General features: G+C 38.7%; 3 protein-coding genes and 1 long non-coding RNA gene across 8 annotated transcripts; 2 read left to right on the top strand and 2 right to left on the bottom strand.

Moving 5' to 3' along the window:
* Positions 1-5247: 5247 nt before the first annotated feature.
* LOC126604525 (uncharacterized) lies at positions 5248-5801 on the bottom strand. Its single transcript, XR_007616677.1, has 2 exons — positions 5498-5801; positions 5248-5397 (listed from the first exon to the last, which is right to left on the bottom strand). It is a non-coding gene; the product is annotated as an uncharacterized LOC126604525 (long non-coding RNA).
* A 571-nt stretch (positions 5802-6372) lies between these two features.
* Positions 6373-12475, top strand: LOC126604461 (protein MRG1-like). Of its 5 annotated transcripts, none has more exons than XM_050271742.1 (11): positions 6373-6677; positions 7376-7429; positions 7558-7571; positions 8277-8422; positions 9094-9129; positions 9251-9291; positions 9758-9856; positions 10062-10141; positions 10446-10615; positions 11567-11651; positions 12073-12475. In XM_050271742.1, the coding sequence occupies exons 1-11, from the start codon at positions 6540-6542 to the stop codon at positions 12161-12163; spliced, it is 954 nt and encodes a 317-aa protein (XP_050127699.1). In that variant the 5' UTR covers positions 6373-6539; the 3' UTR covers positions 12164-12475. The 5 variants fall into 5 exon arrangements, with proteins under 5 accessions (XP_050127699.1, XP_050127684.1, XP_050127694.1 ...); XM_050271727.1 differs by having other exon boundaries at positions 9082-9129; XM_050271737.1 differs by having other exon boundaries at positions 6377-6677; positions 9755-9856.
* Positions 12476-14539: 2064 nt separating this feature from the next.
* On the top strand, positions 14540-21072 carry LOC126604388 (probable cadmium/zinc-transporting ATPase HMA1, chloroplastic). The gene is made up of 13 exons (XM_050271627.1): positions 14540-15284; positions 15382-15532; positions 15607-15791; positions 15958-16104; positions 16473-16668; positions 16948-17060; positions 17197-17438; positions 17719-17824; positions 18735-18899; positions 19358-19574; positions 20160-20347; positions 20424-20510; positions 20665-21072. The coding sequence occupies exons 1-13, from the start codon at positions 14754-14756 to the stop codon at positions 20842-20844; spliced, it is 2508 nt and encodes an 835-aa protein (XP_050127584.1). The 5' UTR covers positions 14540-14753; the 3' UTR covers positions 20845-21072.
* A 1713-nt stretch (positions 21073-22785) lies between these two features.
* On the bottom strand, positions 22786-24285 carry LOC126604484 (transcription factor MYB73). Its single transcript, XM_050271761.1, has 2 exons — positions 23119-24285; positions 22786-22925 (listed from the first exon to the last, which is right to left on the bottom strand). Exon 1 carries the CDS (start codon positions 24153-24155, stop codon positions 23214-23216), a length of 942 nt encoding a protein of 313 aa, XP_050127718.1. The 5' UTR covers positions 24156-24285; the 3' UTR covers positions 22786-22925; positions 23119-23213.
* Positions 24286-25005: the final 720 nt, after the last annotated feature.

Below are 25005 nucleotides of genomic sequence, written 5' to 3'. Positions count from 1 at the left end.
TCGTCAACTCTTTCGACTGGAGACTTGGGGGACCCCTACCATATGCTATTGCACCTTGATACTCAGAAGTCTCACAACCACTCAGTGACTTAGATTTTTCAAGTCTCCAACCGAGAAGTTTTCCTCACTCGGGAAATTAAGGAAGCACTACCTCAACATACATGCTTCACTCACAAAACTTCAACATACAAGCTTCAACAAAAGAAAAATTCAAAGAACTTAGTGAAGAAGGCTTTGGTGTATTTAACACAATACATTGAAATGAAGCAAAACTTATTTATTGATATCTCCGATAAGTTACAAATATGTACATATACATGAATCAAAATAAACAAACAAGAGGGAGTCTTCACAAAGGTTGCTCAGGAGAAATCTCAGCAGTCGGCAGAGCCCCAGAAAGAGTAGGCACTGGAAGGTGATCATTCGGAGCCTCAATACTGGGCAGAACCCCAGAAGGAAGAGGCACCGAAGGTTTATCATTTGGAGCTTCATTACGCGGTACAGCCTCAGAAGACGAAGGCAATAAATGCCTTTGGAACAAAACCACAAACCTCTGATGATAAAGTAAAATCTGACTATCAGATTCCTGCAGCTAGTCGAGCTTCTTCTTCATGTTTGTAGCATAGTCATGTGTGAGCCTGTGCAACTGTTTATTCTCATGCTTAAGCCCTCTGATCTCTTATTTGAGACTTATCACTTCAGTCGCCAATGATTCAACTTGGCAGGTTCGAGCATATAGGCATTGAGCCATATTAGACACATAACTTGCACAATGAACATTGAGAGCCAAAGAATCCTTAACAGCCAACTCATCAGACCGTTTGGAAAGTAGTCTGTTATCTTTGGAAGTGAGAAGGTTCCTAGCTACCACCGCAGCGGTCATATCATTCTTCATCACAGAGTCCCCAACGGTAAGAGGACCAGTAGAGGATAAGAAGGATGGACGTCATATGTTGTCTTGAGGAGACATAGCTGCCTCTTTACCAAAGTTCAAGTCAAAACTACGGTCAGATGGGCCAGACATTTTAGGAAATGATAAAGGAGAAATAAGGTCCAATAAATCTCTGAAGTACAAAAATAAGGGGAAAATTCCTACAAGCAATAACTCTCTGAATGTACTTCTTGCACACAATTGGTGCCCTTATAAAAGAAAGGGTAACATGGCTGTTGGTTCAAAAATCAAAGAGGCACCACTCTTTGGATTTTGAAGAGGCACCACTCTCCACATGCAACATCAGCTCCTCCGGTACCACAGATAACTTGGCCAAAAATCTCTGACAATGTTTAGATATATAAATTTTGAAGGTCCAGCTACCTTACTATTACCCATAAGGGTAAAGGAACAGCACCATTGCTTGATAACTAGAAAGTCCCTATATGTGTCAACCTCAGTGCTCCGTGGCAAGGCAGACTGGCAAAAATGTCTAACCTTTACTCACATTTGAGAAAACACTCCCAACAAGATTGCTTGCTAAAAAATCGAGGAGGCACCGTTCTCCGAATCTCAAGAGCCAGACTCCCAACAGGATTACTTGCACAAAAATCGAAGAGGCACCGCCCTCTTAATCTCGAGAGCCAGACTCCCAACAAGATTACTTTCTCAAAAATTGAAGAGGCACCGCTCTCCGAATCTCAAGAGCCAAACTCCCAACATGATTATTTTCTCAAAAATCGAAGAGGCATCGCTCTTCGAATCTCAAAAGCCAGACTTCCAACAAGATTGCTTTCTAAAAAATCGAAGAGACACCGTTCTCCAAATCTCGAGAGCCAAATCCCCGACATGACTGCTTGTTCGAAAACCGAAAAGGCACCGCTCTTCGAACTTCGAGAGCCAGATTTCCTTGGATAAAGCTTGTCTGCAATCTTCACACGCAACATCAGCTTTCCAGATACCACAGACCATTTTTTCAAAGTGCTTTGACAAAGTTAAAACACGTGAATCTTACAGCTTCTACTACATTGCTATGACTGAGAAAGGTAAAGGAACAGCGTTACTACTTGCTGTTGGGACAATTCCTATATATGTCGACCTTCATCCTCCATAGCCAGGCATACTTGCAAATAAAAAAAATGCTCAACTTTTATTCACATCCGAGAAGGCACTCCTAGCAAAGTCTCTCCAAATACCCAGCTTCTTTCCTCCCCCCCCCCCCCCCCGATAATACTTATGCAAACAAGCCACACCAGAGCAAGAGTATCTCATATCATCAGGGTTAAAAGCAAGAGTATCACATATCATGTTTTTTTCCTGTCTTTCCTTTGCACTTGCTCTTACCTGCAGGATAAAGAGAAAAAACGCAATCAGTCGGAACCTGAAATCAAACTTCCGATTTAGAACTGATTGCCCAGAATCTTTGCATGGTTGTTTGCCTAACATTGCTCTCGAGTACTCATCCTCAACTGTTGTCAAGGTAACGAAGTCATTCGATAAATACCTCATAACGGTTGATACGATATTGACACTTTACACTGAAGCTGCCACACATGGATGAGTCGCTGAGAAGTAGTGCTCTGAAGGACCATTTAAATGTAAAGGTTGCATTCCATTCCTGCATCAGGGACAAATGTTGTAAGAGATTGATGTAGAATGATCAATGATAAGCTGGAACAGATCACTACAGCACGATGCCATTCTTACAGAACCACACAACCCAGACAGAGAAGTCTAAATCAAATCCAAACCCAGCATCGCTGCCCTATTCGGAGAACTCGAGAAGCTTCAACAACCTTTCGCTTACACCATTGCCAAAGAGCAAAGCTTCGCCATACCACACCCACTACTTTGTCGACAGCAAAAATATCCCATATCATTAGGGTCGAACGTACTCTAGATTTGATGGACTTATTTTGACTCTCAAATTCTTGAGTCGGCCTTATACTCTGGAGGAAACCATAAAACCCTCCAGCCCAATTCAAGAATAAACCTGTGGAAAGTTACTTCTTCAAAAGCAAAAGTATCTCATATCATCTCTTATCCATTTGCTTCTCCTTATCTTTGTTGCTGTTTACGACACAAAGAGAAGGAGAACAATCACCCGGAAGCTGAAGTCGAACCTCCGATCCAGGTTGCTTGCTTGGAAGTCTGGTTGCTTACCTTGTCTGTTACCTCATTCGGCAAATCTCCTAGCTCGGTGACTTGGGGGACTCCTACTATAGGGTTTTGTATCGCACTTGACCAAGCCCAAAACTACAAGTAAGCTTCAAGTGAAATTGATACATTACCTTGTGCATCTTCATTGGTTAAAGATACCACCCTTGGATGGAGGAAAAATACTTCCAGAGAAGATGCCACATCTACATATAAGACATATAAGGCAAGTGAAATGATACCACACTTCGGTACTTAGAAGTTTCGTGATTACTCAATGGCTTGGATCTTGCAAGTCCCCAACCGAGGAGTTTCCCTCACTCGGAAACTTAGGGGAGCACTGTTTGTACCATACTTGACTAATCCCGAAACTACTGAACACCAGTCAACGTTATACCGTCAAGGACCCAGAAGAGTTTCCCTCCAACCAGAAGGCCAATCACAGCGCAACACGTGTCGACATCAGAAGCCAATCATAGCGCGACACATGTCAACATCAGAAGCCAGTCACAACACGACACGTGTCAATATCAGAATGAAACTAGAAACTCTCTTCTATAAATAGAGATCATTCTCTCACAATATTGCCTAATGTCATTTGTACTAAATCATTCACTAGTACTCACAAAATGAGAGCTTGAACCTATGTACTTGTGTAAACCCTTCACAATTAATGAGAACTCCTCTACTCCGTGGACGTAGCCAATCTGGGTGAACCACGTACATCTTGTGTTTGCTTCCCTATCTCTATCCATTTACATACTTATCCACACTAGTGATCGGAGTAATCTAGCGAATGTCACAAACTTAACAATTTCTGTTGTACCAAAGTCCTCACTGATTTTGTGCATCAACAATTTTTAATATTACAAAAGTTCATAATCACCTCTCTCAAATTCCCTTTTTAAGTAATTAATTAGGAATTGGTTTTACATAAATTATTTGAATAATCCTTGTGGAAAACGACATTGCATGAGCATATATACCACAACTACCTTGTACTCTTACAAGTATTTGGTGTGATTTTAACCTTATTTGCGTATGTACTAAAAATTCTATCAAGAAATTGACGCCACTGCTGGGGATTAGGGAGACTCAATGGACAAATTGAGAGAAAAAAGAGATTGTATTAAGCTGACAACTATTTGTAACCTCTTATTCAATATATAAGGGAGACTCAATGGACATCCCATTTTTCAAAGGTGAACCACTTAAATATTGTGGTTCAATTCTTGTTACTCTAAACCCCAAGCCCATCAAATACCAACACACAACCATTCTGGTCTTTTGTTAACCTTACTAATTTTGAGCGTTGACAGTTCTATTAAAAAAACTATTGTTAACCTTATTAATTACGACAAAGTAATTTTTTTTTATTGCTTACGGCTATCAATCCAAACCACTTCCATCTTAAGAGAATTTCTAAAAAGTCATCTAACTCCTTAAATGTTATATTTCACTTTAAGAATAATATTTAACTTTATCTTATTTGATGAGCTCAAATTTTATTTTCAAACTCTTTACTAAATATTCTTTAAATAAATATATTGCCGGACAATTTATTAATGGGTAAATTACATAATACCCACTTAGGTTTGAGATCTATTACAACCCCATACAGCATCTTCAAAACATTTCACTTTCATACATCATCTACTATTTTATTTCAATATAATACCTCCATTACATTTTCCATCTATTGATCCGTTAGAAGCTGACATGGTTGCCACATTCGTACCACATGGCTGCCACCTGTGTGCCACCAGGCAAAATTAAAAATAAAAAAAAAAATAAAAAAAAACCTATATCTTCTGAACAAATAATAATAATAATAATTAATAAATCAAAAAATAAAAATCATAAAATCCTGTTCTTCTTCCCCACCCGAGCCCATCCCTTTCTCCCATCCCCATCACCCACCCTTACCCGAGCCCACCCACTTCTCCCATCTCTCATCCCCCATCACTTGCAACCATTTCCCTCTCCATTGCGCCTCCATCTTCGACGAGAACCTCCCCGCCGAGCTCTTCCCCTAGTACGTCGGCAAAGTAGCTCCAACACGGAGCTCTTCAATCTTTTGTCGAGTAGTTTCTATAGGGCCCTCCTCCTCTTCTCCTGATCCTCCTTCCAACCTTCACTCCCTCATTTGTTCCCCTTCCTCTTCCTCCTTAAACACATCAAAATTCCTTTTTCTTCTCTCAATTTACGATCTGGGTTTTGTTTTTGGAGTTTGGAGGGTTTGATTTTTTGTGGATTTGGCTGTGTGTTAAGGAGGATGAAGAAGAATGGGTTGTCCTGCCCCATCAGTTCTGGACGGAAATTTCAAAATATTATAGGGAAGAACGAGATCAATCAATGCTAACCTTAGAGAAACCAAAGGGGCAGAAAAAAAATCAAGAAAGTCCTCACCGTGCCAGCTTGGAAGTGTCTCTATCAAGTACTCTGATATGCTACTAGTCGCACCCACCAAATTTCCACCTTGCAGCTGTCGAAGTTGAATTCTTGGCGGTAGCTGGAGGTGGGTTTGGATTTGAAATTGAAGGGGAGGCGGCAGAAACAGGTTCCTTGGTCGAAGGTTGATGCTTTTTGAGATAGGTAGTGGTGGTTTTAGAACTAGCAGTTGCTGGGGTGGTGGGGATAGGGGCAGGGGTGGGTGATGGGGGTTGGGAGGGTGGGGATTTTGGGGAAAACGAAGGGGACTGGGGTTTTTTTTTTTTTTAAATAAATTTTTATAACTTTTCTTTAAATAGTTATTTTAATATTTTAAAATTTTTATTAAGTATTTAGCCACGTGACACAAATGTGGTAGTCATGTCAGCACAAATGGAGATCCTATATTGGCCACGTCATCACTTAACGGTTTACTTAACAGATTTTCTAACGGATGTATGAAATTAAAATAAAATGATAAGTAAATGTATGAAAGTGAAATGTTTTAAATATGTTGTATGAGATTGTAATAGTAATAGACATCAAGCTTAAGGAAATATTATGTAATTTACCCTTTATTAATTTGAAGAACCTTGTATATTGCAATTTTCTGTGAAAAAAAGAAAGAAAGGAAAACTAATGAAAAAGCTTGAAAACTTTGAGTTTTAACGATAAGGACAAAATAAAAAGTAAAATAAATAGTACCAGGTTTAACTTTTTAGTGTAAAAATATGATTTTTCGTTAAAATAAACATTATCGCGGGTTTTTCTTTAAAAGTCTTACAAAAAAAAAAAACACACATCACCGTAGTTTTCATGCGCCTCTCTGGGCCAAAGGAGAGGCCCAAGTATAATATAGTGACAAATCGGATCACATCTTGCACTTTAATTTGAACACCCGCTGCAACCGGTCACTCTCAAAGCTCAACAGTGTGACCGCTCCTCTCTCTCCCTCCCTCCTCTCAACTTCTCAACTGAGAGAAGGAGCTGAACCCCTCCGGCCACCGCTGCTCTGCCAAAAATGGGAAATTCATCGAGAGACGACTCCGTCACCGACGGCGACACCTCCAACGGCGACGCTCCTCCCTCCAATTCCAGCCTCTACTCCGAGGGCGAGAAGATCCTCGCCTACCATGGCCCTCGCATCTACGAAGCCAAGGCAAACACAAGGACCTTCCATTTCTCTTCCCCCGACCTCCATTTCTCTATCTTTTTGTCCTAGCTTTCCAAATTATGGTGCTTTTCTTTTAGTTCTTGAATTTTGTTAAGCTTTGTTGGAATGGGTTGGAATTTGCATTTTAGGGTTTTAGGGTTTGTAATCTTTAGTCTTTGTTCACAATTGACTTCTTTTAGGTGTTTATTTTTTACCAAACAAGAAACAAAGGAAGAAGGAAAGTTTTATATAGCTATTGATTTTTCAGGGCAGTTGTTGATTTGATTGGTTGGTTCAATTTTAATTTGGAATTCCTACCTGCAATCATGAAATAACTCACCAAGAAATGGTTTAAACCTTGTTCTAGGATTTTCCAGCGATTTTTTTGTCGATTACGTCAACTTCAGGCTCTCAGTCTACTTAATGAAAAATGCAAAATAAATTGTAATTCCAATCCAGCTGATGCATTTACACATATGATTTAATTCTTTGTGGAAGGACAAAATTCACATATGCTTTTATATATTATTTTTTTTGAAATGTGCTTTTAGATATTTTTGTACCCTCTATTCGGCAAAATTAACATAATTCACATATGCTATGTGCCAATACTTAAACTGCTCCAAATTCTACTCTATTCCTTGATTGAGTGACTTCTCGTTGTGTTGCTCCAATCTAAACAACTTTGAGCTTTCACATTTTAGGTTCAAAAGGCAGAGCTGAGGAAAAATGAATGGAGATACTTTGTTCACTACCTTGTAAGTTGAATAACTTCTCTCTGGATAATCATTCTTGAACAAGAACGCATATTATGGTGACAAGATGTGGGTAACCAAACTAGTTTCTGGACATTATGCTAACTGGTGCACAACTTGGTGTTTTGCAGGGTTGGAATAAAAAGTGAGTATGTTTCTGTAACTTCTATTCTACTTCTGTCAACCACATTAAGTTTTCCAAAGTTTAGACTTCGGAATAATGGGGCAAGGATGCAAAACTCCAGAAATCTACAATTTGGATAACAGCTATGTGGAATTTGGGGCAGTTGAAATCTTTGGATGTAGTTTCTTTCAAGACTCTAAAACGCTTGTATTTAATATTTTGAAACATTCCTCTATATTGCTTCCCATGCATCCCCTTTTAGGAAGGCAACATATTGATGCATAACAAATTTAAGTTTTGACTCCCATAGTATGGCTAAGTTTAACTGGTAAAGTTTTTTTTCGTTGTACGTAAAGTCTAGTATCTTGTTTCTGATGTGAAATTTCATATGAAACATATTTTCTAGTATCTTCTGAAAAATGATGTTTTGTTTAACTTTCTGAGCTATGTAATCATTCCTGCGTCATGGGGTGCAGCGTACTCCATGCTTGCACCTTCATCACAATTCGTAACAAGAAACAAGGCTTGTATTCTCTAGTTATAAAGATCAAATACTTCTCAATAATTCACAAAGTGATCCTCAAATGATTCACATATGATATGTGTTGTCTAAAAGACTACCATAAAGTTTTACAGTCTATACTAGAAATGTTCTTTCGTTAATAATTGCCCTTTTCAAAAAGGGATACAGAAATCATTACTGTGGCTTGGACATCTTGCCAACAGTTGGGACGAATGGGTAGGTGGAGATCGCTTGTTGAAACATACTGAAGATAATATATTGAAGCAGCAAGCTCTTGACAAGAAACAGGGCGTGGACAAGAATACAAAATCAGGACGCTCAGCTCAAACAAAGCCAAAAAGTTCTACTGGTTAGCTGCGCTCCTTTTTACTTTTGTTTTAGTGCCTAAAGGCTTTATTAACAGAATATCAACTGCCTTTCATTCTTTATACCTCCTTGGTTGGCATATGTGCGTATTAGCACCTTTATTCATATTTCTATAAACTTATTTTCACTGGAAACGTACTTTTGGCAAAAGGGAATTAGCGAATGGATTATTTGGTTGAGGGAAACACACGCACACATAATCTCTCTCTCTCTCTCTCTCTCTCTCCCTCTCTCATCTCGAAGCGTTTTCTCTTTCTTAACTATTGTAATCTTTCACTCTCATTTGCATTTAGTATGTATACAATTGTACTATGTTTCATGGTTGTTTGTCCTTACTAGAATGGTCCTAGCCCTATGACAGATGTGCTTGGCAATGGTCCAAGGCTCCAAGCACCAGAGAACACTTAAACTGAATGTAATTGTTGGAAACTGATGATATTCAATCATTTCTTTTTAAGGGTATTCACTAAAAAGTTTAATACTGAAAGATTTCTCTTCACTTGACCAGTTTAGAGAATTTAGTAGAACACATATTATCCAAAAATAGACCAAAACAATTGAAAGTTTACTATCTTGATATGTTTGGCAATGTGATATTCGTTATGAGTGCCTTATTTTTGTTGTGTTTTTCATTGATACCAGTTTCTGTTGTAGATGTAAAAGCAGAGAAAGAGGACCACAAGAACAACGGTAGATTTTACTTTTTGATTTCTTTTTCTTCTACTTTGATTTTTTTCTTGAAAAACATATGACAAAGCATAAAAAAGAAATCAAGGATTTCTTAGTAAACCAATATTGAATTTTATTGCAGTGGCTAAAGGGAAGAAGCGGAAGAATGATTCAGGCACTGAGGTGCGGCATGTATTAAATACACCATGCAATTTTTTTTCCTTTCCATTTTCCAGATAACTGTCAGATGATTGTTCTCACTTGCCATACTCCTTGGTTTCATTTTTTGTGTGTGATAAGGCTATATGTATAAAAAAGTTTTGCAGTGGTTCTTTTGTTGTGCTTTAAGGTACACGTAGCGTAGTGGTGGTCCGTTGAGCTTTTCCATTTGAAAGAAGATGAAAATAGGAAATGCAGGGATATAAGTTTTCCCTGCCAAATGTTGATATTGCTTTTGCTAATATGGATGATTATTTTGTTTGTTATATTCAGTTATTCTTTGTCAATGCTATACTGCATACTTGTACTCACATATGATTCATGCTACCTTCCGGAACTGTTTAATATTCGCATCAGGTCTTAGTTAAGTCTTCTTATTAACATTTAAAAAGATGCTGGGCTGATTGTGGGTTCCTTTAATTGTTAGAAGGACACTGCTGCACTGGAAAAGCTTGTCAAGATTCAAATTCCGTCAACACTAAGGAAGCAACTTGTTGATGACTGGGAATTTGTTTCTCAGCAGGATAAGGTGCGTATGAACTGTTAGAAAACAACTTCTTGTGACTGTCATTTGACAAATATGTAGCATGATGGTTTTGAAGTTAAATGTCTATCAAAAATATTTTTGGTTCTTCACATTGCATCTCTTGATGGAAATTTTATCCCGGCTTTCAATGACCGTTTTCAGTGTTTCATAGTTATATTGATTTCTGAAATTTATTTTTTTGCTGCAGCTTGTAAAACTTCCACGTTCTCCAACTGTAGACGACATTTTGCAGAAATACCTCGACTACAGGACAAAGAAGGATGGAAAGTAAGTTTAGCCAAGTCTTGTATTTTCTATTCTTCTACTAGTTTTTTTTTGTTATCTTTCCTGTTCTTGTTATATGCCAGTTTGTTCCTGTTGCTTAGTTCTTGCTGAAACTTTTATATACAAATATGTCGCCCCATGGATCAATTAGTGTCTATAACATATAATTTGTGATGAGTTGAATCTACATGATTATGTCTCATATAAATATTATGGTACTCTAATCTAATCTTGTGGCTTCTGTGTATAATGTAAGATGTCGTTTGGAGTTGCAGTATGCATATTGATCATTACATGATCTATACAGGGTGACTGATCCAGTTGGTGAAATCCTGAAAGGAATACGATGTTACTTTGACAAGGCATTGCCAGTGATGCTCTTATACAAAAAGGAACGCAAACAGTATCTTGAAGCAGTTGTAGGTGATGTCTCTCCGGCAACAATATATGGCGCTGAACATTTACTACGACTCTTTGGTATGATCACCCATAAGTGTCGATTCTTTGAAGTTTGTATGTTATTATTCTTTATCTTGTCTGGTCTGTATGTTGTTTTTGGCGTTCTACGTGTTGTGGCAACTGATGCCACTAGTTGACTCTGGTGAATGTGTGGCTTTGATGTCTCTTGCATTGAATTTAAACATTGCAAGCTTGGAGAAAGCATAGGTATCCATATACATATTATAGGTCCCTTGGGTCTTGTTTAGGGGGTAAAGGAGAAGCTGGGATTTGGAAAGGGTTGGGGTTTGAGGGGGTGAAAAGAAGGTTCCTTTTTTTTTTCTTCAAATTTTACTATTTTAGGAGGTGGGTTTGCGGGGGAGTCCGAAACTATTACAATATTTTAGGGGAGGGGGGAGTTTCGAACCCAGGACTCCGGGTAGAAACGCAACACCCTATCTACAGGATATTGGACCACATGCAATGGAGAAAAAAAAGGTTCGTGCTCTGTGCAAGTACAGTCCTTGCAATTTTTGTAATCACTTTCTTCAAAAATCCACTACTTCTCTCCAGAAAGGACATTAACTTCAAAACTTTGTTCTACTGTTAATGTGAATTTTCTTTTTCAACAGAATCGTTTTCCTGCAATGCTTAAGGACACTTCTCCTAATATTATTCTATCTGTGTTTCTGTCTCCCACGTCTCGTTCAGGCTTTGTGCAGTAAATTAATGAATATCTCATTCATAACTTAGACCTTGACCCTGGCAACAACTTTCTGGAGAAAATCTCATAGACCAAATCCAAGCTGTTGATTTTGAAATTCTAATGTTTTCCTTTTGCATTACGAATTTGTGGTTTGTATAAAAGGTCTCTTCTGATCTGACAACCATAACAATAGATGGTTTGTGAAATTTGAAAGTAAAAATGTTTTGTCATGAAAGTGGTCAGTTAAGTTTTGTGCAATAGTGACAGATTTCTGGTGTTTGCAGTGAAGTTGCCGGAGCTGTTGGCATATGTCAACATCGAGGAGGAAACACAAAGCCACTTGCAGCAGAAATTACTTGATTTTCTCAGGTATCCTCTCAAACTTTATACATTGCATAAATGACCCTTTTGGACATATTTCTGTTTTCTCAATTTTAGCTGACGTAAGAATAGATGAAAACTTAAGCATCATCACCGTTGTCACATTTTGCTACTTCCTCACTATTCTTTTGAAGTTTCGAATTTAAAAAATGAGTTGTGCCTGGTTATTTGCAAGTAATTTCAGATTCGGTTGTGTAATCAATTAAAACTAGAGGAAAAGATGAGTCGACGTCATTTAATTAGAAAACCTGAAGAAGTTGATGGGAACTCTAGTTTACCTTCCAAGTAGTAAAGATGTATTTCATGTGCACTGTCACTTTTATTTTGACGATGTTCTTCAAATTCGGTGCAGCTCACTTCAATTATTGGCTTGTACACACTTGCAAGTAATTTTTTCATTGTCATGCAGGTTTATGCAGAAAAATCAGAGTACGTTCTTCCTTTCCGCTTATGATGGCTCAAAAAGCGTTGAAGGGAAAGGTAAGGGAAAACATGACTGAATTGCCACATGAACTGCTCTAACTTCTGTTGCCCACATATTTGCCACCGTTGGACGGATGGCAGAGACTGTAGAGATTAATGACCATGGCATGTTATCGATACATCCACCTAGGCAATCCAGAAACGTGAAACATCCAATTGTTGTTGTAACATCAGCATTAATTCATTCTTTTCCTTTTCTTTTCGGTTTCTACTTGGTTTTCTTTAGTGTATTCTGTCGGGAATTTTATTTCACCGACAGAGTTACAGACAATTGCTTCTTGAATACTGTAATCGTTCTGTAACCTTGGAAGTAATAGTTGTGTTTATGACGTGCATTTGTAAAACATTGATCAGAGTTTTTGTGGGTTTCCAATCTTCGAGGTAGGTATAAAGTAGATATTACGACAAAAATAAATGTTAGAGATATGAAATCCTTTTCTTCATCTATCGTATTGGGTGAGACCAGAGAGAAGGCATGCTTTTGGCCTTTGGGTGATATGTGGAGACATGACCAAGACATAGGTTCTTCTCACATGACCAAGAATACGTCATTGAATTAGATATCTGCAAAGTTGTGCAGTGTAGACCTAAGACCAAGACTATCAGATAATTAAGATGTGCCATATATACTAGTTTTTCTTGGTTTTGATTTATTGCCAAAGAAATTTTCATTGGACAAAATTTACTACTTCAAATCACCAGAATGAGATTAAGAAATAAAAAGACGAGAAACTATCATCATTGTTGTTGTTACGACCGTTACCCACCGTTACCGACGACCTCTAGACCTCATTTTGGAACTCACCATATACATTGATCTTTTCAATGTGCATATAAAAATGTAAAAGCTTCGAAACTATTACAATAATTTAAAGGATAGGGAATTTTGAACCCTTAATAGACGAGTGAAATTGAACCACATGCTTAAGCATCATGTACATTGTTCTTTTCAATGTGCAAATAAAAATGTAAAGAATTCGAAATATTACAATATTTTAGAGAATGGGGAGTTTTGAACCCTTGATGGATGAGTGAAATTGAACAACATGCTCAAACGTCATATGTCAATATTATACGTGTTGCAATATTTTTATTTAAATTATGTAATCTCATTTTAAGGCATTGGAGTGAGTGTGATCATTCTTTATTTTTTATTTTTTTTGGTAAACTGGATTTCATAAAATCAGGGTAAAGATGCCAGAAAGTTACACAGAAAGCCTACAGAGAGGCAAATAGCCGAAATGCAGCATAACAAACTAGTAGTGTAAGGGGTCCAAGAGCCTAAGACACCGCATCTAATGCTAAAAACGTCACCACTCACACCACTGGGGGGTTTAAGGAGCATGGGAGTCCATCATTACATAAAAGAGGGTGACCTTTTTTTATTTTTTTATTTTTGAGGGAAAAAGAGGATGACATTTGGGCTAATGTAATTAGGCCTTAAGCTCAGCTCCAATATTTTTATATACGTGAGTCAAATATGAAATTTTTAACTTACAAGAAAAGATGAATGTTGTTAGATAATAGTACTAGTGCATGTTCGATATTTAATTCGAATTAGAGGTAACTTGGATGAAAACTTGGAATTGGTCTTAGATTGGTAAACGGGCTTACCACAAAGGTATTGGTAAGAGTTTTTTTAACTAAGGTAGTAATTGACATGTGATCACAACCAAATGGATGATTAGTGCAATTTATCTTAAGAGTATTAAACCCTAGACAAAAATCCCTAGACAAAAATGTTCACATATCGTTGTATCAATTTTTGTAATGAAAATTTCTACATGTCCTCATTAAACACATTTTTTTCACAAATTTAAAGACCTTATTAAACACATCTTCACAAATTTAGAGACCAACTTGAAATGAGGTAAATTTACGTGACCAAAGTGAAAAATAAAAAAACCAAAACATGATGACGCAAAATTTGTAATTAACCAAAAAGGTATGTTCATAAAATGATTGTATATTTTAAACCATTGAAGTTATTCAAATAGGGTATGCTCCGATTTTTATAACATCACATATCAATTTATATCTTCCGTAAAGTAGACCATTTGATCTGTTTACGTGATAGTGGAGAAATTTTTAATTATGAAGGGAACACGGATGGTACATTATGTGTTTCTATGTAAGTGATGAAAAATTTTAATTTTTAAGTTATTAATCTTTTAACATACATATTTCACCATTTATATAAAAACACGTTATGTACCACCTCGTATAACAGTCATACTGAAAAATCTCTCGTGATAGCGCACAAGACGCCATTAATGTGTTATTTCTACTATGATTAGTCTTGAGAGTTGAGTCATTTATTGTCGCACCAACCATTAATAGTTGACCAAATTTAATAGAAGGTGTAAATCAATTAAATCAACGGCCCCAAAATCCCACTTGTCACTGGCAGGGTTTCGAAATGAGGACATTCTGTGGAGACAATGTCACCACCCAATCCGCAGACCGACCACTCCGTACTCCAAACTCTGGCGACAAATAAAACACCGACGGAAACACAACTTCCTCTTCCACTTCCACTTCTCAAGGTCTCACCGACGACCATGTTTTGAACACACACACACACTCTCTCTCTCTACCAAAACCCAAATGGAATCCCTCCTCCCTTATCCATTCCCAAATAGAGTGACCACCAACCACCACCACTCCCTCCTACTGAGTCATCTCCCCACTACAACTCGACTCAACTCGCCCTCCCTTAAAACCATCTTCCACCACCCCCTCCTCCGCCCTCCCATCTTCCGCTTCAAATCCCTCCCTCCTCTTCCTCCTCCTCGTCTCCGCAATTCCAACACTCCCCGGTGCACCTCAGGTGCATGCGATCACGATCACGATCACGATCATGATCACCACCACCACCATAATCACGACCACCACCACCACCACCACCACCATCACCACGACTCTGCGGAGCTCACCGGATCGCAGAAACAGTTCGTCCGCTTCGCCAAGGCCGTGCGATGGACCGATCTCGCCGACTTCCTCAGGGAACACTTGCAATTGTGCTTCTGCTCCGCCGCTCTGCTTCTCGCCGCCGCCGCTTGCCCTTATTTGATGCCCAAGCCGGCCGTGAAGCCTATGCAGAACGCCTTCATACTCGTCGCTTTTCCTCTAGTGGGGGTAAGAACTAAAGAACTAGCATCCTCCTTTTTTTTATTGGCTAAAACCCTATAATTTGATCTGCAATTGGTTGAATTTGAATTGGATTTAACTGTAGGTCTCGGCGGCACTCGACGCCCTTACTGATTTAAGTGGCGGGAAGGTGAACATTCATGTATTGATGGCTTTAGCAGCATTTGCGTCTGTGTTTATGGGGAATGCATTAGAAGGAGGGTTACTTTTGGCCATGTTCAACCTTGCTCATATCGGTAAGCATTTCAATTTCGGTACTATTTGGTGGCAACTAGCAATGTGTATTGATCATTGTGTGTTGTCAATGCAGCTGAGGAGTATTTCACAAGTCGGTCTATGATTGACGTCAAAGAGTTGAAGGAAAATTATCCGGATTTTGCTCTTGTGCTGGATATCAATGACGGACAACTTCCTAATACATCCGAGTTGGAGTACAAGCAGGTTCCTGTGCACGACCTACAAGTGGGGTCGTACATTTTCGTCGGAGCTGGTGAGGTACGGGAACCAAATTTACGACCTTGATGTTTGTATCACTAGTGGAATGATTTGGTAGGGTCTTCAATAGGTCTTGTCCTCACTACAATGATATATCATTATATCTCTCACTTAATGATCCATTAGAATATGGAAGCATTGTAATGGGGGCTGGTGTTGTGATTAGTCTGTGCCTGTAGATTGTGAAGTTTTCCAAGGTACTGCCACCATTACTATCGAGCACTTGACTGGAGAGATTAAACCGCTGGAGACAAAAGTTGGAGACAGGGTTCCTGGTGGTGCTAGGAACTTGGATGGCAGGATAATATTGAAGGTATATTCTCGAATATTTTGTTTTCGAGTTTTTCAGAATTGGATACATAACTGAAAGAAAAAGAACTTGTTTTTCATATTTAATTTTTCTCCCTATGTAAATGATAGAAGCCATACTGAAAGTTACATGTAACACCCTTGATGTTTCTCACGAATGAGTCTTTTCTGCCCCAGTTTTTAGATATTTTTATAACCCTTAAACTTCGCATGTAATTCACTAGATTCCAAATTTACCTTGGAAATATAATTCATGCCAGTCGTTGGTGGGATGATCTTAAAAGTTGTCACGGATGGGTTTCTAGAGTTCTCATGCTAGTAAGATTGTTGTAATGTGCGGTGATTAGGTGCTAAATCCAATTGTTTATGCAGGCAACTAAAACTTGGAAAGAATCAACCCTTAGTAGAATTGTGCAATTGACTGAAGAAGCACAATTGAACAAACCAAAGCTTCAGAGGTGGTTGGATCAATTTGGAGAGCAATACAGCAAGGTGGTGGTAGTTTTGTCAGCTGCCATTGCTCTTCTTGGCCCATTCCTATTCAAGTGGCCATTTATTGGAACATCAGGTAATCTTCCCTTTTTTTTTTTTTTTTTTTTTTTAGCTTTACTGGATCCCACGGATAAGTCTGGGAAATGTAAAATGATTATGTACATTTTTTCACAATTATATATATGCTGATTCAGACAAAATGAATGCTAGACGGGTTTGCGATACCAAATCCTGAAAGAACTACCTTATTTTCCTGCTTCTAAAAGAACTAGCTGAATACCGCTTTGCACTAGATGTATTCATAATAGAGGGCATGTTCATCGTCCATCTAGTTGATATTTGCTTAATCCTTTAGCTTGCAGAGGATCAGTTTATAGAGCATTGGGCCTCATGGTGGCAGCTTCACCATGTGCTTTGGCTGTAGCTCCATTGGCATATGCTACTGCAATTAGTTCCTGTGCAAGGAAGGTAGGCATTTTAACCAATGCTATAATCAAGAACTAGTTTGCTTTTCATGCATTTACGAGTTACAATTTTAAATTCTGTGCAGTAACATGGCATGTGCTATTTGGGTTTGACATGCCACCTTTTACATTTGTTACAGGGGATATTGCTGAAAGGTGGCCATGTGCTAGATGCTCTAGCTTCTTGTCACACTATTGCATTTGATAAAACTGGAACCTTGACAACCGGGGGGTTGGCGTTCAAAGCAATTGAACCAATTTACGGGCATCGGATGAGAAATAGTATATCAGATTTTTCTTCCTGTTGTTTCCCCAGCTGTGAAAAGCAGGCTCTTGCTGTTGCCGCTGCAATGGAGAAGGGTACCACTCACCCTATTGGAAGGTACTGTTTTTGGACAGCCGCCCTATTTAATTTTTCTCAACTTACTATCCCTCGCAATTGTAATCTGTAAAACATCCTTTCTGATTCAACTTGTACACACATTGTTTCCCACTCAAAAAGGGTAATGAACAACTTTACTCCTTGCTGACAACATTTATTTTAATCTTAATGCCCTCTATCTAGTAATGAGATATGTTTGAATCTAATATACTATTTCACAGATGAAACATGTTGAAGATGATAATATCAATACTTATCGGTCATTCTATTTTTCTTTCAGAGCTGTGGTCGACCATAGCGAAGGTAAAGACCTTCCTTCTGTTTCTATTGAGAGTTTTGAGTATTTTCCAGGCAGAGGTCTAATTGCTACTCTCAATGGCATCGAGGTATTCTTTTTTCTAACTAGTATAGACCTTTTCTTTTATAAATTTCCAGCTTTAAAAATGAAGTGCTTCGCTCATTTTCTTATCCAATATGACCCCATTTTGTTTTGTAATCTATATTTGCTGCCACTTTTCCATGTCTTAGCTATTTTTTAATCCATACCGGTATCTATCGGTTACGTGTAGATTTTAATCCCCCTTAGTTGATCTTTTTTATCAATGGTCTTTAGTGTTGTGCAAACTTATAAGATGGTGCCACGCAAATATATGAACAATTAAGTAAACACAAAGAATTTATCGAGGTTCAGCGAACTTTGCCTACTCCTTGTGTGATCTCTATTGAGAAATCACCTGCACTTTGGAGAATAACAACTCGATTAAGAACATTGAAAACCCTTATTCTAACCCCAAAACCTTACTTTAGATCTCTCTATCACTCTTGGCTCTCTACCCTAGTATTCTCTCGGCTGTTCGTGTGAATAAACAGCCCCCAACAAGCCTATTTATAGTACATAGACCAATGGTTACATGCCTTACAAGTATAGGATTCCTAATTCCTTTTAGAATAGGGAAAACTTCCTAATCCTAAACTGATTGGGATTACAAAGAAAACCTATTTCCCAATCTTATGGGAAATAACCTGTGCACATTCCTTTTCTCCTTTCCCAACACCAATTGAACACCTAAACCTGTTTGGCCTTGGTATTTTGACGAGCCAAATCACAACATTACATACCTTGATTCCAGAGGTGCTCTATGTGCATGATTATTTTCTTTTCTGATGGCATATCAATACAAATGTAATGAATGGATCATAGGGCATCAATTGTCTTTCATGGTTTTACCCTACATTTTTAAGTGTTTTGGCCAGTGAGAGGTAGAATGATTTACATTGATTTCTATCTCGTTATAGTTAGGAACTGAAGGGGGTCAACTGTTGAAAGCATCTCTTGGTTCAGTAGATTTCATCACCTCACTTTGTAGATCAAAAGATGCATCAGAAAAGATCAAGGAAGCTGTTAGTGCATCTTCGTATGGAACAGAATTTGTTCGTGCTGCTCTTTCTGTCAATGAAAAGGTGAGGTTTCATTTTAAGAGTATGCAAATAAGGGGAACTTTTGGTTTGAAATGGGTGTGACGACTGAAATTTGTGGGAATTGCAATTATGAGGGTATATTCATTTTGTTTGGGTGTTAAAAGAAGTGTGAAATAATGGTATAGCAATTGGGTTTGGTTGAAATTATGAGGGTATGAGATATAACTGAACTGCAGAGCGAACACAAATAGGTTAGTTGCCTAAATGTGCTTAACTTAATTCTTTTTTAAATGTGCATAACTAAGCTTATCGCAAAAAGGTTTACTGGAATACTGGTGTTCAAAACTATCCAACCTACGTACATGTTTAGGAGAGTATGTTAGCAAGCTAAATAGGATGGATGCTTCCCGAAACTTTCGTTTGTTTATCAATATAAACACCCATATTCCTATGGTGTGTCTTTTGTTTAGCCTTTTCTAAATCTGGATGAACCTATGCAGGTAACTTTGATTCACCTTGAGGATAGGCCTCGACCTGGGGTTTCGGATGTCATAGAAGAGTTAAAAGATCAAGCAAAGCTCCGTGTAATGATGTTGACTGGTGACCATGATTCAAGTGCTTGGAGAGTTGCAAATTCTGTTGGTATCAATGAAGTTTATTGCAGCCTGAAGCCTGAGGATAAGCTCAGTCATGTTAAGGATGTCTCAAGGGATACGGGTGAGTTTTTTTATCTTTACGCCTAGTAACATGCCATTTGATGAGTGGTCCCTGTATCTCTAAATATAATTGATATGTAGGTTTTCTGTTTCCCCAATGACAAAGTAGCACTTCATTCAGTTCTTTTAGTCTTTTCACTCATCTTATGTATATCTGAGGTTCGGCAGATGCACAGTTGATGACTAGGTAACATTAAGTACTGTGTACGCCATCGTTTAGGTCTTCTGTCGAGGAATTTGTTTTCCTTTCTACTTTGTTAAATTCATTCCTAAACGTGTTATATTTTAACAACTTGTCTATGCATGTCCTGCATGTTTGTTAACTATTATTAATACGAGTACAAAGAATGGAAATTGCATTTGCATTATGTATTTTCACTGAGAATGTCTTTTCTTCTTGTTTCCCCCATGTCCATATCCTTTTCATTCTAATTTCAATAATGTACTAAGTACTACGCATTATATCAAGTGTTGAATTAATCATGTCTATGGTGGTGGGCAATTTATCGAAGGTATGCCAGTCTTTCCCTCACCTATTTTCCGAAGCTACTGTGTTTAGCTCAGCACATTCTGGGATTTACTACAGGTGGAGGTCTGATAATGGTTGGTGAAGGTATAAACGATGCTCCAGCGCTAGCAGCAGCCACTGTAGGGATTGTCCTTGCCCAACGTGCTAGTGCAACTGCCATAGCTGTTGCAGATGTTTTGCTGCTGCGAGACAATATATCTGCTGTACCATTCTGTATCGCCAAGTCTCGCCAAACAACTGCTTTGGTACTTGCTGAACATCTATTCCATCACTTTTCTGTTATTTTCTGTTACTGACGTTATTTTCTTCATGCAAATGCAGGTGAAGCAGAGTGTAGCCCTTGCTTTATCCTGTATAATTTTGGCTTCTCTTCCATCCGTATTAGGATTTCTTCCCCTCTGGTTAACGGTATGAATTGATTCGTCTTTTTATTTCTGAAACCTTATTGCTACTTTCTTTTCCATGTCTTTTGGAGTACACCATTAGAAGCAGTGCCACAAACTCTTGGCTGCTCTCTAACTTTAGCTTCTGGTTTCATGATTGCTCTTGTTTGGTAATGTAGGTTCTATTACACGAAGGCGGTACCCTTCTTGTTTGCCTCAATTCCATCCGCGCTCTAAACCACCCAACGTGGTCCTGGAGGCAGGATTTATTGCATTTGGTGAACGAACTGAAATCTAAACTCATATCACCGAGGACACTTCAATCCAGCGGAAACACCATCCAAGCTGCAGCTGAGTAACTTAAAACACCTTTTCCCCTTATAATTCCATGGTTAAACCGTCAAAGTCTTCTGCAAGTAAGTATCAGTTCGTCAAGAGTCCGTTATTTAACCTGTAAAAAGTCGTGATTTTCAGTCCGATGTTTGTTGAGCATCACAATTTCTTCTGTAAAACTTACAACAATGGAGTTCGTATGTTTAATTCAAACCCTAGAAAGCAATAAAATAGCCCTTTAATTTACAGAAAAATAGACTTGGGGAGGATTTTACCAAGCTTATATTCCTTGCGTAAAGGACTTGGGCGGCGGCGGGAAGGAGTCAATAGTTGTTTTCCGTATCTTGCTCACCAAGCAACCTTTTTTCAGTAATTACCTAATGGGAATTTTAACGAAAAACATCAAGTACTGTCACTTTAACGAAAAATCACATTTGTACGCTAAAAAGTTAATTATGGTACTATTTATTTTACTTTTTATTTTGTCCTTATCGTTAAAACTCGAAGTTTTCAAGTTATTTTCATTAATTTTCCTTTACCTAAATCCGTACTTGGAAGATAGTGCATGGAGCTGTCATGTGTTTTATGCCTCCCTCCCTTGCTGACATGGGTCAACCACATAACGATAACGATATTTGCATGCCTATCTCCTTTCTTTTCTTTTCTTTTTTTTTCCAACTGCAAAGTGCTTCTTTACCTACAAATTCCACGCCCACATTCGACTTTCCCAACCGTCCATTTTTTCAACTTTCCACCTTAATTTTACCATGTATGATGTCCCCAATTTATTAAAGACACTATCTTGTTGATAACGCTTCTACATACTTTTACATTCATTCGTTAGCTAAAAAAATGTGTACAATTTATGTAAAATGTCATCAGTAATTAATTTTTATCGTCGTAACTTATAAGATGGATTAAACCTCCGAACACACCAATCTCAACTCAGCTTGTGAACTCCTCAAACATGTAAAATCTCTAACCATGAAAGATGACGATGGAGAAAGCAATGGCTCTAGCTACTAAACTTGTATTTGCTGGAAAGCAATAGCATGTTTTATGTAATGAAGAGCTTCGGCTACTAACGATTGAACTTGTTCATAGTTATCGGTTAACTGCTATAGAATACTGGGAGTCATGATAAACTCCCAGTATTCAACGTAATGAAACCAAATATTTTATATGAGTTTCGATTGATGGCTACTGGCACCATTTTTAGCATTTGTTCACACATTCAACTCACTCAAAATATCTACTCTATCAAGTGCAAAGTCACCTTTTTGCGTAATTGATTGTTGGGTGGAAGGCAAAGATATTGAGATATTTTTCTTACCCAACAAGTAAACGGAGTTCCACCTCCCACTTTTCCTTTTATTTTTTTTTTGACAAATCCCGTCTTATATTGTTAGGTATTAGGCCATTTGCTGTCGCATCAACCCCACCTCCCTCCCTATATTTTAAGTTTGAACAAATTAACCAGAAATACCAGAAAGCCTTTCACTGTCTGGGTATTTAAATATTTGCCTTTTTTTTCTTGTAATTATACGCCAACAACCGCTTCAATCGATATTAACAGTTGATATCTGTTACTTTTGAAAAAAATATAAAAAATTACAGTGACGTTCTTTTTAACGAAAAATATAATATCAAATCAGTCAGATTTAATCAGAAATAAATAAATAAAATTCTCAAAACTCAGAAATAAAACAAAAATATCTCAAAATAAATTCAAAAGTTGAAAATATTGGGTAATTTTGACAGATTTTATGCAGTAATCTGTAGATATCGTCATTTTGTAAATCTTTGCCGACATATCATATACGTCACTCCCTTTTCATATCACAAAAGCCCTCAAATGTAGAGCGACATAACCCATTTTCAGTTTTACCATTGCACAGGCACAGCAGAGATCAATAATATGAGCAACAAAAACAAACTGGAAATTAAATTATTAAGAGGACGAAAAATAAGTGAAATTTCAAGGATTCTTTTTTCTCCTCTCATTTTTTTCTTCCATTTTTCTTCCCTTAAAGGTTGCATGGTTATCGATGAACAAGGCCCAAAGTTCCCTTCCCTCTTTGAACTGGATTCCACTCTGACCTTTCTTCTACCTCTCTCTCTTTCTCTCTCTCTCTCAGTCTCTCTCTGTACATTGCCCAATATTATTATCTTCCCTTACTTAAAAAAAGCAAAAATTAATAAAAGTAAAAGACAACGCCACCACCCCACTTGTTCCTTCCGTCCCCCTCCACAGACCCCTCCATAGATTTTATGATCAGGGCTTTCCACTGCCTAACTACCTTCTTCTGTCCAAAGAGCTCAAAACCTTTTGCATTGAGCTCCATCCCACCTTCCAAATTGCGAAAATGTCCGGAATAATCCGCACTTTTCTCCCTCACTCAATCCTGCTATACCCAATTCGATTCATCCCAACATTCCTAAACCCGTCATTGCCAGCAGCCGCAGCCTGCTGAAAACAAACCCCGCCCTGCTCCAACCTCGCCATGTAGCTCCTCACCTCCTTCCTTATCATCCCCTGCATCACTCCCAGCAACTCCGAGGGCATATTCAACACCGGAGCAGCCGGAATCGGAACCGGAACCGGAGCCGGAGCAGGGATCGACTCGGTCGCCGCAGCAACACGGTTCGACACCTCCCCGGCGTCGACTCCGGGCAGGGACAGAGACAGTGAAGTCGGAGGGTCGTTCTCCTTCTCACCGTTACTGCTGTTGTTGGAAGACGACGTCGTTTCCACGGGAGGCAAAACCCCGCCAGATCTTGCCACGGGTCTGTACACGTGGCAGTCGGGAAGAGACATGACTTGCACGCTGGAGTCGCTCACATCCGACCCGGATGGGCTACCCGGGCTCATGTAAAGCCCGGTGGAAACAGGCACGCCCGACCCGGCACTAACCGACCGCTTCAGAGGCGGCTGCTCGTGGTCAAGGAGATAATGACCATCGTATCCTCCATTCAAAACGACGCCGCCGACGTCGGAGCATTTTCGCTTGAGGGTGGAGTTCCAGTGGTTCTTGATGGCGTTGTCGGTCCGGCCGTTGAGGAGGCGGGCGATGGTGGCCCACTTGTTCCCGAACCGGGCATGGGCCCGGATAATCGTGTCGTCCTCCTCGGGAGTGAAAGCGCGGTGCTCCACCTGCGGCGACAGCTGGTTGCACCATCGCAGCCGGCACGACTTCCCGGACCGACCAGGAATCGACTTGCTGATCAGCGACCAGTTCCTGGGGCCGTGCTTCTGCACCAGCTTCTGGAGCGAGTCGTCCTCCTCGGGGCTCCATGGACCCTTGATTCGATCCATATCCTTCCTGATCACCGCCATCGCAATTAACTCACACGACCTCTCTCTTTAATTTTATTTTTTTTCGATTTTAATATCTCTGTAAATTTTTGAATTTTGAAAGTCGAGAGCTGCTGGTTTGGGGAGAGAGGAAAAAACAGGGTAGATAGACGTAGGGTGGGGGGTTTTATATGAGGAAGGGGAGGGGGTGAATGGTGACCGGTTGGGCCGGTGGAGGTTTGATGGTTAAACTTAAATAGTAGGTGAAGTGGGTGTCAGCGGCACCGCTTGTTGGAAGCAGTCGGTTAAGAATTGGGGAGGTTTGGGATACAGCTGGAGAAGGGACACGCGTCATTTGGAAAGTGAACTGAATTGTGTAACCGTCACTCTTTTGCCTTTTTATTTTATTTTTTGTTCAACAATGTTTGGTTTTTTAAAGATGAATAAGAAGAAGTCGGTTTGTAATTTTATCGATTTGGTTGATCTGTCTTTATACAGATAAATCACTAAATAATTTTAATTTTAATTAAATATTATAGATATAATTTTTATATAATGATTTATAAAATAAGCACTTGTGATTGATCAGTCTTTATAAAATAATGTTTATATAAATCAACAATTCACTTTTTAGTAAGAATTTTGACTCATTTTTTTAGTAGTCAAATATTATTTTTATTTTATTTATTTGCTTTTTTTATGCCCACTTCAGCGGCAGGAGCGTCTGCTTTACTCTGTCACAGTTGGAAGTGTTCGTTTCTCTTGTTTTTAAATTGTTTTAATTTTTACCAAAGATAAATTTGAATTATATTATTACTAATTTATTGTGAGGTTAAACCTAGCCTCTCATCCTTAATGTAAATAACATCGTTTGTTTAAACAAAACAAAAAA

Source organism: Malus sylvestris, chromosome 2, assembly GCF_916048215.2.
Source record: "Malus sylvestris chromosome 2, drMalSylv7.2, whole genome shotgun sequence".
NCBI lineage: Eukaryota > Viridiplantae > Streptophyta > Magnoliopsida > Rosales > Rosaceae > Malus > Malus sylvestris.
This window is presented reverse-complemented; position numbering and strand designations above follow the sequence as displayed.

What these genes read in the sequence shown, in the direction of transcription:
- LOC126604484 (XM_050271761.1), bottom strand. Translation starts at nt 24,155, where the DNA reads ATGGCGGTGATCAGGAAGGATATGGATCGAATCAAGGGTCCATGGAGC.
- LOC126604388 (XM_050271627.1), top strand. Translation starts at nt 14,754, where the DNA reads ATGGAATCCCTCCTCCCTTATCCATTCCCAAATAGAGTGACCACCAAC. An exon ending in ATGGCAGGATAATATTGAAG is followed by an intron (nt 16,105 to 16,472) that starts GTATATTCTCGA and finishes TTGTTTATGCAG; the next exon opens with GCAACTAAAACTTGGAAAGA. An exon ending in GGATGTCTCAAGGGATACGG is followed by an intron (nt 19,575 to 20,159) that starts GTGAGTTTTTTT and finishes GATTTACTACAG; the next exon opens with GTGGAGGTCTGATAATGGTT.
- LOC126604461 (XM_050271718.1), top strand. Translation starts at nt 6,540, where the DNA reads ATGGGAAATTCATCGAGAGACGACTCCGTCACCGACGGCGACACCTCC. An exon ending in AGAGGACCACAAGAACAACG is followed by an intron (nt 9,130 to 9,250) that starts GTAGATTTTACT and finishes ATTTTATTGCAG; the next exon opens with TGGCTAAAGGGAAGAAGCGG. An exon ending in AGGACAAAGAAGGATGGAAA is followed by an intron (nt 10,142 to 10,445) that starts GTAAGTTTAGCC and finishes TGATCTATACAG; the next exon opens with GGTGACTGATCCAGTTGGTG.